The sequence below is a fragment of the Hetaerina americana genome, unplaced genomic scaffold (assembly GCF_022747635.1).
Source record: "Hetaerina americana unplaced genomic scaffold, ioHetAmer1.1.p SCAF_3, whole genome shotgun sequence".
Taxonomy (NCBI): domain Eukaryota; kingdom Metazoa; phylum Arthropoda; class Insecta; order Odonata; family Calopterygidae; genus Hetaerina; species Hetaerina americana.
The window spans coordinates 46,088,522-46,106,303 of record NW_027286874.1 but is presented as its reverse complement, the minus strand read 5'-3'; the positions used below and the strand labels follow the sequence as shown (position 1 = coordinate 46,106,303).

Below are 17,782 nucleotides of genomic sequence, written 5' to 3'. Positions count from 1 at the left end.
AGGTCTCTCCGGATTTATTTTAGGTTTTACCCCAATGCTTAGTATCACAGGGTAGTGGTCGCTAGTTAAACTATTATGAGTAATGGCTTTCGCTGGTCTCTTTATGTTTTTAAGTATTGCAAAGTCAATAATATTTCTGCCATATACCCTCGTTGGTTCATTGGGGGCTACTATTTTTGCTCTATGATTGTTTGCCCATTCCCTGATTTGTTTCCCGCTTTCATTCTTAGTGAGACAGTCCCAGTCGTAATGCTTAGCATTATAATCGCCGCCAATAATGGTTGGTTCGTCAGGGTTCATGAGGGCATCAAATTCTGTTTTAAGCATTTTTTTGTTTGGTGGTAGGTAGCAGGAGTATACTTTAATCTTTCCTTTGTCCGTTAAAATTTCTAGCCCTATGCTCTCTAGGTTGTCAGAGTTTAAAATTGGCAGTTCGAAAGTTGTTAGCCCGTGTCTTACTATAATTGCCACACCTCCTGCAGCTTGTTGTCCTTTTAAAAGAGCTCTGTCGTTCCTTCTTATTTTATGCCCTGGGAGTTCCCATTTGTCGTCAGATTTTAAGTGTGTCTCTGATAGAAGACACATGTCAATTTTATTCCGCCTGAGGAAATGCAAGAGCTCGGCAGTTTTATGTTCCAGCCCTCCGTTTGCGTTCCACAGGCAAATGACCAATGAGAAATGAGCTCTATGTTTATTTCCCATGATTGTTCGTGCTTGTTAAAATAATGCCAGTTATTTTTGCCATCATATCTTGCAACATTTGCATTTGCAGCTGCATCATTTTGCCGAACTCAGACATGGTTTTAATGAGATCAGCGATTTCCGGGATATGTCCGTTCCGTTTTCCAGTTTCTGGGTCTTCCTTATCGGTTTTGATGGGAAGGGGGGAGAGGGGTTTTAAGCGTCAGGAAAGTTGATTCGTGGGTTCACAGTGTGGTGGGGGGTTTGTTGGGTCTTTCTGTGAAGGAAAGGGGTACTTCCAGGATTGAGGAGAGGTATTCAAACAATAAATCGTTAACCAAATGACCCGTTTTAAAATTCTCCCTGATTTCCGGCTCTTCCCACTTTCCATCCTCATTCCTTTTTCCATCTGGTGTAAGAGTTCCGGGTTGAAATCACCCCCATGATTTTCTTCCCATAGATGCTTGGCGAAGTGTGATTGCCTGAGGTCACAGTTTCTAAAACAAAGTTTGTGTTCCTCCACCCGTGTTTTTAATGATCTCCCCGTTTGACATATATGTGTGTATATATATATATACACACACACACACACACACACACACACACACACACACACACACACACACACACACACACACACACACACACACACACACGAGGGTCATCCGGAAAGTAGTACCCGTTCGTGAAATAAAGACACAAAAGTAAATATTAACAAACATAAAAAATTTTATTTGAAAGAGGATACTTTAAACTACTTCTCAACATAATCTCCAAGCAAATTAAGGCATTTGTCATAACGTGTGACAAGTTTCTGTATTCCTGCTGCATAGTCCTTCGCCGCCAGCTCATTGAGATACGCGAGGGACCCATCTTGCACAAATTTTTGCATAATGCAGATGGTGTTTAACAATTTCATGAACAATTGTTCGAGAAACATTGGGAAAATGCTCACAGATGTCATCAATTGTGACGCGCCCATCGTTCCTCACGAATTCGTCAACTGAGCTCACCAGTTGGTCTGTAATGACAGACGGTCTCCCCGAACGCTCATCGTGGTGTGTGTTCCCCCTCCCCATGTTGAAGTTGCGACACCACCGCCGAACAGACGACTCGTCCATTACATTGTCTCCATACACCTCCTTTAATTGGCGATGAATATCACATGGGCGAACGTTTCTTGCATTGAGGAATTTAATCAATGCCCTCACTTCACAACTGGCGGCGTTCTCAATTTTTTTTAAACATTGTAAACAATCACAGAAACAACACAGGCAATGCTAGCGTCACGCAACTTGGCTCAGAGAAGGCAGACAAGCCACTGAAGCTATCTGACCTCGTCCAGCGGCTACTCGCGTCGTCAGCACTTCATGGGGCACGAACGGGTACTACTTTCCGGATGACCCTCGTGTGTGTGTGTGTGTGTGTGTGTGTGTGTGTGTGTGTGTGTGTGTGTGTGTGTGTGTATATATATATATATATATATATATATATATATACACACACACACACATATATATATAGCACTAGTGTCCTAACAAGTTAACTTATAAATGCCACTTTTATTTTGTGTGTCTATTTTGTCTTTTGTAGTATTCAAGAATGATTTTAAGTTATTCGTAATGTAAAAAGCTATTCGAAATTTCTCCCTAGGAAAGAGGTAGGCTTACTTTTGTATACTACAAAATACTACATTGTATACTTTGAATACTCAGTTCGTTGAGCGTTTCGCAGTACACATCAGCTGTAATTGTTTTCCCACGTTCCATAAAACCCACTGACAGAACACCGTTTATGCCCCAAGAAACGGTAGCCGTCAATCAAAGCCTCGTTTGGTGGTCGGTGAGTATTTTCGGTACCCACCTTGCACACAATTTATGGTATCCGAGGTTTTCCGTGACAATATTGTAGGTAGCAGTGCGTTCAAGTTGAGGAAATTGTTCAGCCAGGCCATTAATCGTCAATCGACGATCTAAGTGCAGTTTTTGTTCCACTTGCGAAACAATTTCATCGGTCAGAATACTGGGCCTGCCACTTTGCTCTTCGTCATGGATATTTGTTCGTCCATTTTTAAAATCACGGCACGTGTGTCCTTTCCTTCACTCATAACTGTAGGTCCGTAAACTAGGCGTAACTTCCGATGAATTTCAGCCGTCGACAATCCTTTAGCATACAAGAAGAGTATCACAGAACGCACTTCACAGCTGGCGGAATGAACGATTGTCGCGGACATTGTTGTTTGCATGCACGGACAAGCAAACGACTTCTGAAACAAAACAAATGCTGCTATAGCTTCTCAGTGAATCAGTAGATAGCGCTGTATGAGTAAAACTGTGTTCTGAAGCGCCAATATTTAAATATAAGCAAACGGCCCTTAATTTTATGAATATGCCTCGTATATATGCACACATGTATGCACAGGGTGGGACAGAATGTACTCCCCGATCTACGGGTGAATTGTAAAAAAATAAACCAAAAAAATTAAAAAAAGATTTTAATTTCTGAAAACTACATCCAATGCCATTTTTTTCGTTAACTTTAGAAAATTATTTCACCCGGGTGACCACCTTGGTGAGCGATGCACATGTGGAGTCGTTTAAAAAAGTTTTCTAAAACTCTACCCAGCATATCTAGCAATATTCCTACAATTACATCTGTAATTTCCTTCTTTAAGGTTCCAAACCCTTGGTCAAAATTTGCAAACCTCAGCTTTGAGGATATCCCTAAAGAAAAAAACAGTCTCAAATCCGGGGAGCGAGGGGGCCATGGAACATCCCCTTGTAAGGAGATTAAGCGGCCGGAAAATTGGTCTTGCAGGATTTGGCGTGAATGACGGGCGGTATGAGCCGTGGCACCATCCTGTTGAAACCAAAAGGCTTCTGTGTCATATTCATCCCCATATTCTTCCGTTTTGGGGTGTAAAAGGTGCTCTAGCATATCAACATAGCGCACAGAGTTCACAGTTATAGTTGAATCTCGTTATTCAAAGAAGTAAGGCCCATTAATGCCTATGGAGGACGCAGCTCACCAAACTGTCACTTTGGGACTACTAAGAGGTCTTGGGTGAAGTTCGCGAAACTATTATTGTTCTTATAGAACGTTTCTACGACAAAGCCACGATACTCACCAGACCACTGCATGGCAACTACTGGAAATGGCGTTGTTTCCACCAGCGAACACCTCTACTTCCCACTCCGCTAATATACCTGCGCGCTCTTCAGTGATTTTTTTAAACTAGGGAGTCCATTCTGCCCCACCCCGTACATGTGCTTGTGTGTATATACATATGTGTATATTTACCAAGGTCACTCCCATGCATATTTTTATTCTCGGATGGCTTCTATTACGGCGACGGTGTAGCAAGTGTCGAATGATTGATCGATGTTGTGGAATGCAGGAGATTTTGTGTAGCATCATCGGTGGTTGTTGATTACGGATGGAGGAGGTGCTATAAAAAGATAGGCAGTTTCAGGAGAGTTGGTAAATGACCTTTTTCGAAGCGCAAGTGGCCATTAAGGTTTGTTTAGAAGAAGAAACTGGAGCGGAAAAGAGGACAGCATTACATCTTACAACAGTTGCAAGGTGAGGATTGCGGGTTCAAATGGTGGTCTTTTGGATTTTAGTGTGTCGTCTAAATTTGCTGACGTTTGAAAGAGGTCGAATGGCTAATTCTCGTGGACGGACCCCCGTTACTCCGGTCGGGGCTCCACTGTGTTGCCTTTCCAGCCGCCTAGGCTTCTAAGGCAGGGCGTCGTCTTCTGCGTTGTCACGGCGTTCTGGCGATCCCTGCTACTGAAGCCTGGGCCTCTTCTTCGCTGGGAGGGCATCTTGGCGATCCATGCTCGCAATGGGGCGCTTATAGCGGTCCCACGTTGAAACCTGGATCTCTCCGAGGCGTCGGATGGTGGCGACGTCTGAATGCGCAGCCCTCTCGAAGAATCTTCGAGACAGCTCCGGAAGAAGGACGTTCAGAGGTTCCATGTTCCCGTCCTGGTGCATCTCTTCCACGCGGGCGTAGCGCCCGCATCCCAAGATGCACCGTAGCGCAGAGTTCTGCACCACTTGGATGAGAGCGAGGGTAGACTTCGGCACTCCTGACCATACCGGCGCTGCGTACGTGATGACAGGCAACACGCACGCTCGGTACAGTCGACGCTTCGTTTCCGAGCTCAGGACCCCCGGACGAATAATCGGCCGAAGCCGGTTAAGCGCCGCGAAGGCCTTCCCTCGGACACGTCGCGCTTGGGCGTTCCAAAGGAGTTTCCGGTCCATCAGCACTCCGAGGTAGAGAACCTCGGATTCCCACGGAAGGGTGACTCCATTCACCGACAGCTCCTCTTCTGTCGGCGCTCCTCTGCCGGTATGGAAGACGATTGCCTTCGTTTTCCCGGCATTGACTGCAAACCGCCAGCGACGATACCACGAAAGTAGCTCGTCGACGACGATCTGCAGCCTCTCCACGGCGAAAGATATTCGCCGGGAGCTGCACAGGAGCGCCGCGTCGTCCGCGTATAGTGACAGGACCTCGTGCCTCCCATGACTCCTGGGAATGTCATGGGAGAAGATGTTGAATAATACTGGCCCGAGAACCGAACCCTGGGGGACACCAGCGGAGATCCGGTGCACCCCAGAGAACGAGTCAGACCAGGAAACGACGAAGGTCCTGTCTCTTAGGTAGGAGCGGATCACCTCGATGATCCACGTCGGGAAGTGGAGTCTCCGCATCTTCAACAGCAGTGCCTGGTGCCAGACGCGGTCAAACGCCTTGCTGACGTCGAAAAATGCGCCTGCCACCGACATCTTCCTGTTGAAGGCGTCCGTGATGAAGTCCGTGGTTCTCACCAGCTGATGGACCGTGGAATGCCGCTCGCGGAAGCCGAACTGCTCATCCGGGAGGATGTCAGCCTCTCGGACGAAACCTACTATCGGCTCCAGCAGAAGTCTCTCGTACATCTTCCCGAATCCGTCGAGTAGAGAAATGGGCCGGAAGTCTCCGGGTCCCACCTCCGTCCTCGACGTCTTCGGGAGACATATGATCCTCGCTCTCTTCCAAGTGGTCGGGAAATAGGAAATCCTGACGCAGCCGTTGTAGATGCTGGTCAGGTACGCCACCGCTGCATTCGGAAGTTCCCGGATGACGATATTGGGTATATCGTCATTTCCCGGGGCTTTCCTCTTGCGTAAGCAGCGTATCGTGCCCAGAACGTCCTCCTTCCGGAACTGGGGAGCAGCCTTAGCATCTTCAGGGGCAGCATTCACCGCTTCCTCCGACACCGCGATCTCCTCCTCGATGGCCGCCGAATCCGCGTTCCCGGGGTTAGGACTGAAGGTGCCCTCGAGATAGGTCGCAAGCATTTCTGCCTTCGCCCCGGGAGATGTCGCCACCTCATCACCGCAGAATACGATGGGGTCCAGTCGCTGGCTTCCTCGCAGCTTCCTGCAGATCTTCCAGATCTCTTCCATGTCCTCCGCGCCATCCTCCCGCAAGAGATCTTCCCGTAGGTGCGCCTCCCAGTTGTCCGAGCGGACTTCCTGGAGGGCGCAGCGGACTTCCCGGTCAAGCGCATGTAGCTGCTGCCGAAGGTCGTCGATCCTGTACCGCTGCCAGCGCCTGCGGATGTTATTCCGGCGCGTGATGAGTCCGCGAACCGGGGGAGGAAGCGGCACACGCAAGTAGTACGAGCGCCTCTCCCTTCTAGGAATCGCAGCCTCAATGGCAGCGGTGATGGTAGCAGTGAGATGACCGACCATTTGGTCTGCCATCTCCTCCGATGTTGGTGGAGTCAGTTCCCTCGGCAGCTTACCAGCGATGAGCCCTCGGAAGGTCTTCCAGTCCGCGGCACGAAGGTCAAGTTGAGATCTGGCTGGAATCACTGGAACTCTGGTCGCCAGCAGCAGGATGGTCGGGTTATGATCCGACGACAGTTCAACACACGAGTGCATACTGAGAGACGTCCGGACACCACGTGAGATTGCAATGCCAAGGACGTCTCCAAGCTGGTGCGTCGCCGTCGCCGGGCCAATCACCGTTAGTCCCTCGTCGTCTGCAAGCTCGCGGAGGGCTTGTCCTCTCGTGTTGAGAGACCTTGAATTCCAGGTGGGGTGCTTGGCGTTGAGGTCTCCCAGAATGATGGCCGGGCTGCCGTTTCCTAGTAGGTCCAGGATGAGATCCGGGTCCCAGGGCTTCCCTGGCGGGAAGTATAGGGAAGATATCCGGAGCCATCCTCCCCGCGTCCGGACGTCCACCGAGACAGCCTCCGCGTTCCGATGAGTGATCATTCGGCACGCTCGGTGTTCAATGTTATTCCGGACGAGGATGGCCGCACCTCCTGATGTTCGACCACCCTGGCGCTGAAGTTCCCGATCAGACCTGAAGATGGTCCAGCCGGGGAGTCTCCATGCGTCGGACGGACGGAGATGCGTCTCATTGATGGCTGCAACGGCAGCATTCTTGTCCTGGAGGAACGCCCGAAGTTCTTCTCGACGGCGAAGAATGCCGTTGGCGTTCCACTGGACGAGCACTAGAGGGTCTCTACCCATGACTGGGTGAAGAAACCGATCTTGCGCTCGCCAGTTCCTCCAGGAGTGAGAGGAGCAGGAGCCCTTGCTTGCTGCTGATGTACCGCCTCAGAGTCTTGGAGATCGTCGCAACTGTCACCCAAAGCTCCTGGTCCTCCTGCAGAGCAATGGAGGCGACGGGAGCGACAGCCGCGGAAGCAATCTCTGGGTCACGGGGAGCGTTGGTCCTGACAAGGGCCGTCCTTGCCTGGTCCGGGGGTGCGTCGGTCGGCGGTGTTTTGGCTGGCTTTTCCGCTGCAGCTTCCTCCTTCTTCTCCGCAGGAGCTAGAAGGGAGTTCTTCTTCTTCTTTTTGGAAGACTTAGAGGGCACAGGCTTGGCGGCGCCTGCTGGCGTCGACGTTCCCCGGTCCTCTGCCGTACTCTCCTTCTCCATTGTCCCCGGAAGGACTTCCCCTTTGACTTTCGGGGCCGAGGTTGACAAGTCCTCGGTCCTCTCTGTGCTCGGGGGAGTGGAAGAGATCTGGTACCGGGCGTTTGTCGCCGTGTCTATCTCCATTTGGTCCTGAGAAGGGCCTTTTAAGATCATGGCGAAGGATTTTCCCCCCTCCACTTTCTTCGCTGCAGCCCTTGCCGGCACAGGTTTCTTCGCCGGCTTCCCAGCAGCCGGAGCAACCTTTCTTTTCGCGTCGCCGTTTTCCTTGTGGCGGCGGAAGGCCTCCATCACCACAGGACAGCGTCGAGCAACAGCAGCGTGGTCACCTCCGCAGTTTGCGCAGATGGCTGCGTCAGTCCTCCCCCTGGAGCACTCCTCCACTCGATGGGCTCCAGCACACCGAAGGCACCTGGTGGCGCAGCGACATGCAAGGGAAATGTGCCCGAAGCGCATGCAGTTATTGCACTGCAACGGGCCACCTCCCCCACGGCACTGTTCCACCGTGACGAAGCAGTAGTGCAGCTTTCGGATGTCCCTTGGCTGCACTGCTCTCGGCGTCCTCACGACATTCGCCACGAGGCGATCAATGGGGACCGGTTTCCCAGCCTCCATGACCGTCAGGCGACGAAGGCTTCTGACGACGTAGCCAAGTGACTGAAGGGCCGCAGTCACCTTGTCATCGCTGACCCACCGAGATACGCCCTTGATGAAAAGCTTCACCCCGGGAATTCTCTCGATGGGCTGAGTGTGGTATTGGATCCTCAAGGAATCCAGTACCGCAGTCGCCTTTCGGTGACCCTCAATGGTCTCGGTGACGAGTCGGATGGAAGATCGCCTGACCTCCAATCCAAACTCGTCCCCGAGTTCCTTTTCCAGTCGCTCGATGAGCCCCTGGACGTCCGTGACGCCATACAGCACAATGGGAGGCGTCTTCCTTTTTGTCACCGTTGGTGCTCCTTCGGTGGCAGCAGGCCTCGGGATGGCGTCGTCCGTAGGGGTTGACGTCTTCTTCTTCTTTTTCTTTGAGCCGACGACGGTAAAACCGTCGCCCGACTCGTCGCCCGAGTCCAGGGCTCGGGCAGCTCCCTCCTCATCACCTGGGAGCGCCGAAGACGAAGTTGGTTGCGAGGAAACCGGCAGCACCGTTTTTCTCGCTTCCTTCTTCCTCTTGGCGGTCTTGCGACCTTGCTGGTCGTCAACTCCAGTTTGGTCCTGAAAAGGGCCGCTGGAGCTATCCTGTGTCACCGTTGGTGCTGGATCTGTTTTTGTGGCAGGTACGTTGCCAGCGGTCTCCTTTGGTTTCGCCGTCCACGGGATCGGGGAAGCCGACGCTGGCGCCGACTCCCCTCTCCCGAACACACGACGAAGGTCCTCAGGAGACACAATTCCAGACGACGACGTCCTGTCGCCAGTTGATGCTGTACGGCGATGCCCCTTCGTCCTCTCCTGAGGCAACGCGAGCGCTGAGTCGGCCTTAACTGCACGAGGCATAGCGGGCTCTCTCTTGGGATGCTCCAGGTCGAATGGCATTGCGGAGGGGAGACGGATGTATAATCATTATTTTTAATAATGGGGTAAAGTTTCATTAGAATCCAGCGGATTTTGTGTAGGGAAGTAGGTGCTGAAAAGGTTGACACTCGGACCAAAAAGCGGTACGTTTGGTCCGAAAAATGTATCCGGCGGTGTGAGGTTGGGTTTTGCTGTTGATTAATATGTCTTGGTTCCTGCGTTTGCTAAGGGAGAGTGGTGGAGAGCCCTCTGTTGGGAAAATACGTCATTACATAGCGGCGGCCATGAACGGATTGGGAAAATTATATGGAGCGTTTAGTTTCGAATGGGTAACAATTAAGGTATTTTTCATGGTTTCTTGATTTTTTGTCAACGGAAGTGGTAAGTAAATTATTTTTAAGGAGGACCTTAATATCTAAGAACGCTGCTAAGGAGTCACAGATGGGAGATATTAAATGTACCGCGAAAGACAAATTCAGATAAGCTGATTTTCGTGTCCTTGGAGCCAAAGAAGAAAGATGTCGTCAATGTGGTGGGTCTAGAAGAAAGTTTGGGGTTTTGTGTTTGGAGGAAAGTATTTTATAGGTGGACCATGACACGGTTAACATGGGAAGGGATCATGTCTACTACATACCTTTTTACCGGAAGGGAAACATTGTCTTTGAAGGTGACGTAGTTTTTCGTTAATACCAATTCGGCCAGGTGGATAAGAAAGTCGGATGAGGATGTGTGTGGTTTGGGGCGTCCAGCGAGTTAAGCTCGGAGGGATTCAAAGCCATACGTGTGGGGGATGGAGGTATACTGTGGTGACATCGATGGGACTTTCCTCGTGGAGGGAAGTGATATCGATGATGGCTATAAGGAAGTTTTTGTTTTTAGGCATTGAGACGGAGAGTATGAGGCTGAGAAAGTGGAAGGAATCTTTAATAAAGGAGGGAAGGGACGTAAAATTGGCTGAAGGTTAATGGTCAATGAATGCGGAGATGTTTTTGATAGGTGATTTGACACCAGGAACAATAGGGCTCCTGGGGTTGATAGGCTTAAGTATTTTTGGGAGCATATAGAAGTGGGGAGTTAGTGAGAGGATGGTGGGTTTTGCAGATGAGTCCTTCAATGGTTAGCGAGAGATCGTTTAGTTGGCTTGCCTCCTAAATGTATTCTTATTTTCCTGACATGGCGAAGATGACCCTAAATCTGCTTTTTAAGTATATAAGTATTTTTAGAGGTTAATAATTTTTTTAGGGCGAGTGATTCATGGTGTGTCAAGTTTTTGGCTGGATTTCAGGATTGCAGAAATGGTTGGTTTTATGTTTTGTTAAGAAAGAGTATGATAAACATTTCTAAGAGATAGTTCGATATTTGGGGCTTGGGATGGGGGGGAAGAAAATGATGAGAAGACATGCCTTGCAGTGGTGACGGTTGCCGGGTAATCATCGGTGGAGGGAGGTGACAAGAGGGTCTGACTACGGGTTGGTGAATTTTAAGTTTTGTATTTGTTAGGTTTGAATGCGCCTATTTGCATCCAACGTTTCCACCTTCACGCACCCTAAGCTCGTGCAGTACGTGTCACGTTGTGTTCCTCACCTCCTGATTCTTCCTAATTATTCACCCCAAATGGCACTAATCATCAGTTACCATTGTCTGGCCCCCCTCATGATATTCACGCCCGACTTCAGACTTTCATTTATCTAAAGTCCAAATAATCTCTTCAGTCTAGTCCTAGTCCCGTCTAGCCCGTTGCCCTTTCGGAATAATCATTTATTTAATAATATTTATCGAATTTTGTCGCCCTCTCTGCGTATCCAATCCCGCACCTAACGCCCTGTATAAACTATAAAATATAGTTGCAGTCGTGTAAGCCAACTTGAAAAAATGTTTACGTCATGCGCTTCCTTCTTCCCTGTTGGTCTCCATCTCTATCCTTGGAAGGGCTCACCCCTCGGCCAGAGGCCCCACGCATGTTTCATTATTCCCCAGTTTACAACCTTCCACCCCCAAGCCGCCAAGATATGCCCCTGGACCTGTCCAGACGCCAGCCTCATCCGAGGGTGTCATCTCCGACCCCACTCCAAGACACTTTCACCATGTGTTCAACCTTTCTACGGCCACCCTAATAAAATACAAGACATAGGCCCTTGACAAGGGTCTTTCTTTCTGCCAAGCGCAAAAAAATTATCTCATCCATTTCCTTTTCGACATTTTAAGTTTAGTCTGAAATTATGTTGACGGATTTCCAGGAATTCCAATTAGACCGCTTCAAGCCGCGTCCTCACCAATTCCGACATCACCAAATTTCGCCCATTTCCCCCCTACCAACCGAAACCTTAACCTCCTAACAAGATTTCTAACAAGAAATCTTCGTAAGCCTTATAACTCCTTAAGTCATTCATCGAGTCCCTTAAACCCGAAAATAACCTAACCCCAATTGAAATAAAATCATTCGAAGCATTACGCTCCAACGGGAGCGGGAATCGAACCCGGGACCCTCCGGTCAGTAGTCCAATGTTCTACTCCTTGGGCTATCACAAGCTACACACGTACAATGTCCTCCCTAACCATATCCAGCCGCCAATGTTGCCCGTGTATAGGGAATCATTAGTACAATTATTAGATGGATGAAGATATCAGAATGAAAGTTTCTGATTGTTTATTTGAACCCACACACATGCAAACGTACAGGTTGACCACCCATCCTTAAACACCAAGAAAAAACAAGCGATGAGAAAAATCGTTTAAAAATCATGTTCAAACCTGGAATTGAACGGCAAAATCTTATGTAGAATTAATATTATCGTACCGGAAAATTGATACTTAGCAGCAGGAGGATAAATGGTAAATGTATTTACTTCGTTTTAATTTAATATAAATAACAATGCCTGCGATTATTTTATACTAGTGGATTTGAAGGCCATTCATTTTATTTGTTATAATTTTCTCTGTGCAAACAGTAAAAACTTCATTCTGAAGAATGGCACAATCAATCGTAGCCACTAGTTGAAAAGTGTTGGCGTGGAAAACGCGACAACTTCAGTCTGAGAAGGATTATCTCCCTCTGAACCTTCAAAAATTCGGCAAATACATTGCTTACCGGAGTTATTGCGACCTTTTCCGTTATTATTTCATTCCCTATGGTAAGAAATACTAAGTTTTCAAAAATTCGGTCCTCACTCCCATTATGAATTGTCCTATGGGGACTCGTTTCTTTCGTTTTTTAATGCAGAATCACGTGACCCAAAGATTTTTTTTCGAAGTTTATTGGATGAGAGAAACATGAGGAAGAAGGGCGAGGAACGTGAAAAATCAACAAAATTACTTTTTTCGTAAATTTAAGATATCTTAATTTTCAACAGAATTGAGTGAATCCACCGGGATTATAAAGGGGAGATACTATGCTTTAAGGCGATATCAGTTGTTTTTTTCAGTTCTGAAAAAAAGGTATTTATTTTAAGAAATCAAAGTGCGCACAGTGTAAGAAATCGAAAAATCGATTTCTGCCGCGGTAATGGATATTATTGGTACGAATTTCGTTCAAATTGAAAAAAACCGGCTTTATAAGAAAGCAAAGAGCACATACGCCATCATTGTACAATAAATACTTGTATCATCACTTCAGCATGCTTGGTATGTGACCACCCCAGTGGAGTGTGGCCGTCTGCAAGGGTATCCCTTGCAGACTACCATGTTCAGAGGTAGATAGATAATTCATAAATCTTTTTTTAGAGAGGTGAGTTGCTCTGCTTATGTTTGCAGTAATCACCATGATAAGAAGAAACCTGAACCAACTTTCCATCAGGATACATAATAAATAAATTTATGCCATAAATGATAATACCATAAATATAATAAAATGGCCATAAATGATAATACATAAATAAAATACCTCTGAAATGTATTTTACTAGTATTTAAATGTTAATTTACCATGTACTTGGTGAATCTAAATTGATACGTAAAGGCAACTTGAACTTGAACCCTGTCAACTAAAACATGATGTTCATTTTTTTTCTCACAAAGAGGCAATTTTAATAAAGTTTTGATGTTGTTTTTGAGGTTTTCTTCTTAAGAATTGTGTAAAATAAGGTCTGATGAACTTGTGCCATTTGTTTTGACTTTCTCTCCTCTGATACTTAGAGGTACTGTTTCTTGCTTGTTTGAATCTTTGCCGTGCTTCAAGATGACCTGTAACCCTCATTTATTATATGCCTTTTTTTATCTATAACTTATTTTGTTACCAAACCTATTTTAGATAAATATTTGTTGTAATATTCTCTGTTGAGGCTCTTTATAAACCAGATATGTGTAATTTAGTTTTGTTTCTGTGATTACTATGTAGCAATGTTCGTTATTGTATATCCTCAATCATGTCATACTATAATAATATGTTGTGAGGTTGATTATCTGGCCTTGTATTATCATTTTTCTTTGCCTTTGTTTCTTGAAAACTTTCATTTCTTCTCTGAAGCAGAATTGTTTAATAATTTTTAAGCCTTGAATAAATGTCTTGAAATCCAAATAAACTTGTGTTATTTTGTTTGTTTGAATAACATTATTTTAAGCTTACCCCTACCCAGTCCTGGATTCTCTAGATTCATCTTTAATTCATTATATACCTATGTATATTGTTTGTCTATTAATATATCTTGTCATAAATAATTTTTATTACTTTTTTAAGACTGAGAATAGCGTCATTTTAATATCAGTCTACTGTCAAACATCGTTATAAGTTTATTAAAATTGGAGATGATTGGCATCCTTATTCTACCTTGCTATTTCATTAGGCTGTCGGTATTACGTGTGAAAGTAAATGTATAATTAGTCTGGATCTAACATGCTCTAGTTTTCTGAGGATAAACATTAAGTCAGGACTCAAGAGATTTAACCATGGGCTCTGCTCCACTGGCCCTGGCACATGAAATAGGTGAGGCATGTATGGCCTGTTCATGAATATGATAGGACTGCATGTACATACATAGTTCAGCATTGTGGTTGGATCTGCCTCTCGTGGGTTGGAATTGGCATGGACCAACTTCATGTAACTGAAAATGATGTAACTGAGTTTAAGATGTTCGATAGCAGTAATGAATAAGAAGTATATTATATGGTGGTTGAAAATATATACCTCCTCCAATGGAATTGGCAAGCTACTGCAAGAGTGGCAATTTACCAATCTAATATGAAAAGTTTTAGGGGCTGTTTGCGTAAAAGGTTCTTCAGAAATTTTGTGGTGATGTCAACCATTGTGCGCATTAATTATTATTTTTTTCAATTTTTAGATGTATCTTCTCTGGAAAGTCAAAAGAGTTCCCATGCACACGAAGTTGGCCATAAGAATGAAGACTCTTCAGAGATGAAAGATCCAAGATCACCAGGCCCATTTCCATGGTTGGCAGAGTTTTGCCAGCTTTGCCAAGCAGCAGTGGGCAGCAGAAATGTTAGGCATCTAGAGAGCCTTATGAATGTGTACATTGAGTATGTATGCCATTACATAGTGACATTGTTAATATTATGTACAAAAAGTCAGACAATTTAATTAAAACCTGCTTGCATCCATTGATAGATATCATAAGTGTTCTAGGGCCATTACTCTTCCTAATTTACGTAAACGATCTACCATACAATTTACATTCCCAAATAAGACTCTTTGCTGATGACTGCATTATATACAGACGGATAGAGCATTTAAATGACCACGTAATACTACAAAATGACATCGATCGCCTTGGTGCCTGGGTTACAAATAATAATATGGGCATTAATATAGGTAAAAGTAAGCATATAAATTTTTCAAATAAAAAGAATGCAGAAAAGGAAATTTACACCCTCTTTGGAGAAAGAATCCCATGTACCAGTCAATGCAAATATTTAGGCATTTATTTAATTAGGGATCTTGGGTGGGGAGTCAAAGTAGATAATTTGACACAGAAGGTATTTAAAGTATTGCATTGGGTGATGAGAAATTTAAAAGGAAGTAGCGTAGCCACAAAAGAAAAAGCATATAAGGCACTGGTTATCCCTATCCTAGAATACTCCTCCATAATATGGGATCCATATGAGGTGGGACATATTAAAAAGATAGAAAAAGTTCAAAGAAAGGCAGCAAGATATGTACTTGGAAGGTACAAAAGAACAGATAGTGTCACAGAAATGTTAGATATACTGAAATGGGAGAATTTGAAAAATAGAAGAAAAAGGAGTAGGTTAGGCGCGATGCATAGAATTGTTAAAAAGGACGAAGCATGGGAAGATTTATGGCAAGGGATAGAAAAGCCTAACTTTAAGGGAAAAAACAACCATAGATTCAAAATAAAAATAAGGACGCAAAAAACAAATAAGAAAAAATACTGTTTTTTTAAATAGAACTATATTTGATTGGAACCAGCTGCCTAGAGGTTTGTTTGAACCTTTCCATTCAATTTTAGAAGTTTTAAGTATAAATGTAAAGCAGCCACTGGGTAATAAACTTCATTGTAGTTATGAAAATATTTGTATGTGATATGGACGGCATTTTGTATGTGAGGTGGAAGTTTGTTATAATAAAATTTTGTCTCTTATCTGTTTTTATGTGTTCGTATTTAATTTTCGTTGTAAGAGTTATCTTTGACCTAACTTGACCGTTGCCACCAGGAAAATCACCTAATTGCGACGCAATTGTGTAAATAAATAATCGTAAATGCTATTTATGTGTGATTTTTTAGTAATTGGATGACAACTTGACTGATTGTTAAGAGTAATTAAATCCTTTCTTCATGAATTCATTAATTTTTTAATTTTAATGAATGGAAACAGTTATCTATTGAAGTTCGGCTTCACCACTTCAGGGGAGTGTATATATTGTTCATCTAATGAGTCTAATAATTGTAATAATAATAATTGTCCATTAATTTATTACTGTTATTTCATTGGAGCATGTATCAAAATCAAATGCATGCTAATTAAGTAGTACATGTAGTAATTGGAATATTGTAAAATCATTATCTATCAGTCTGTGATTGTTTTTCTATGTCAATAGCTCACACCCAAGGCAATATGCCTGATGAATACAGATAAAATTACAAACAAAAATGTGCAAAGAAGATAAAATCCATGAATTAGGTTTTATCAGCATAGCAGCTGGTGAAGCAAATGTCAATTAAAAATTGCTGTAAAAATATGAATATGATGATCTCCCCAATTTTTTAACCCCGAAACACCATTGATTTTGTTGATTCGTGGGACCAGCTGAAAATTGCCTAAGTTGATTCCTATTCATACACAGTTGTTGACCAGGACATTCTGAAATGTTGCATTCATGTAATAGATGAATTTTGTAGTACAAGGGGTAATTCAGTAAACAAAAATGAAAAAGAAAAGTGTCTATGGCTACATTAATGAAAGCCCATGGAGATTTTGAGGCACTTACATCATAATCTTATGCATATACAAAGTTGATTCTGATAAATATAGCATTTGTCAACTAGAAAATAAAGCTGTTGGTATTAAAACATCATCTTCCTAAAAAAGAAATGTTTACTGAAGACCATTTCGCCAATCAAATTCTGTTTTTTCATAAATAAGCCATTACTTCTTCTTTTAAGTCTTAATTAAACTGGTGGCATCCATAATCATACTCATTTGAGTATAAAAATGTATATTTAATGTTCTATTTTTATTAAAAATATATGTTATTGTGAAATGTTCCCTCCCAAATGATCCTTGTTTTTTTACTTGGAGCATTCATGAACTAAAGCTCAAGGTTCCACTGTACAAGCGACCATTGGACTGACAATCATTTATCAAAAATCTGAAATTTCATAGTTATGGACATATTCAACTGCGGGCAAATGGTCATCACATAGTTTAATAAATTAATGAGTCTTATTACCTTATAATGAGCTAACTTTTAAATATATGAGCTGTTGTGTCAACCTTGAGTGATATATTTATTGTGACACTATTTTATGTTCTGTTTGCATATTGTCATTAGATGCCCTTTCTTTCACCAGGAATATAAAACCCAATGTGATCGATTGCTACAAAAAGCCTAATCGAGCTGTCAAGTTAAAGAAAAACATGAATAACACATTGATCTTCTTTTACCAGTTTTACCTGGAAATTAAGGAGGTAAGCCATTAGAGTGTTGTTGGTGGGGTTTTTATTGATGGCATCATCTGAAAGTGAAAAAAATTGTCCTCTTTAACCATACCTCATCCTCATCGTTATGCTCCATAAATGGAAGCAAGCATGCCCTCTTGCTCTATATATCATCCCCTCTTGTCATTCCTGAAGGAAGTACTTGCCTTAAGTGGTACCAGAGTTAAAATCAATTGAGCATTTTTGGGTAACCAACATGTTGGTAATTTTAGATGTGGTTTAGCGTAGAATAATTGAAAATAATTAATGTAAATATCATCCATAACAAAAAAATGATGGCTGGATGTAAAATATTAGAATTTATTTTTTCAGACCCTCGAGCATTCATTTTACCTCGAGAAGATGACCTCATTGGTTTCTATGTTCATGGATCTGGAGATAAAAGCGTCTTCGTAAGTTGATAAGTCAATTCTTCTTAGCCTAATTATAAGTTTTTTATATAATTGATATTTTGTGTGATGATTCTATTGTGTAAGTGTTTTTATGCCTTATGAAAACCTTTTGGTTTCCC

General features: G+C 44.0%; 1 protein-coding gene across 1 annotated transcript in view; it reads left to right on the top strand.

Moving 5' to 3' along the window:
* Positions 1-17,782, top strand: part of LOC139690582 (uncharacterized) — a 59,642-nt gene that overhangs the window by 23,916 nt on the left and 17,944 nt on the right. Inside the window, exons 2-4 of the mRNA XM_071588061.1 lie at positions 14,415-14,610; positions 17,124-17,241; positions 17,584-17,663. Coding sequence (XP_071444162.1) covers positions 14,415-14,610; positions 17,124-17,241; positions 17,584-17,663 — 394 coding nt within the window. The remainder of the gene's footprint in view (positions 1-14,414; positions 14,611-17,123; positions 17,242-17,583; positions 17,664-17,782) is intronic.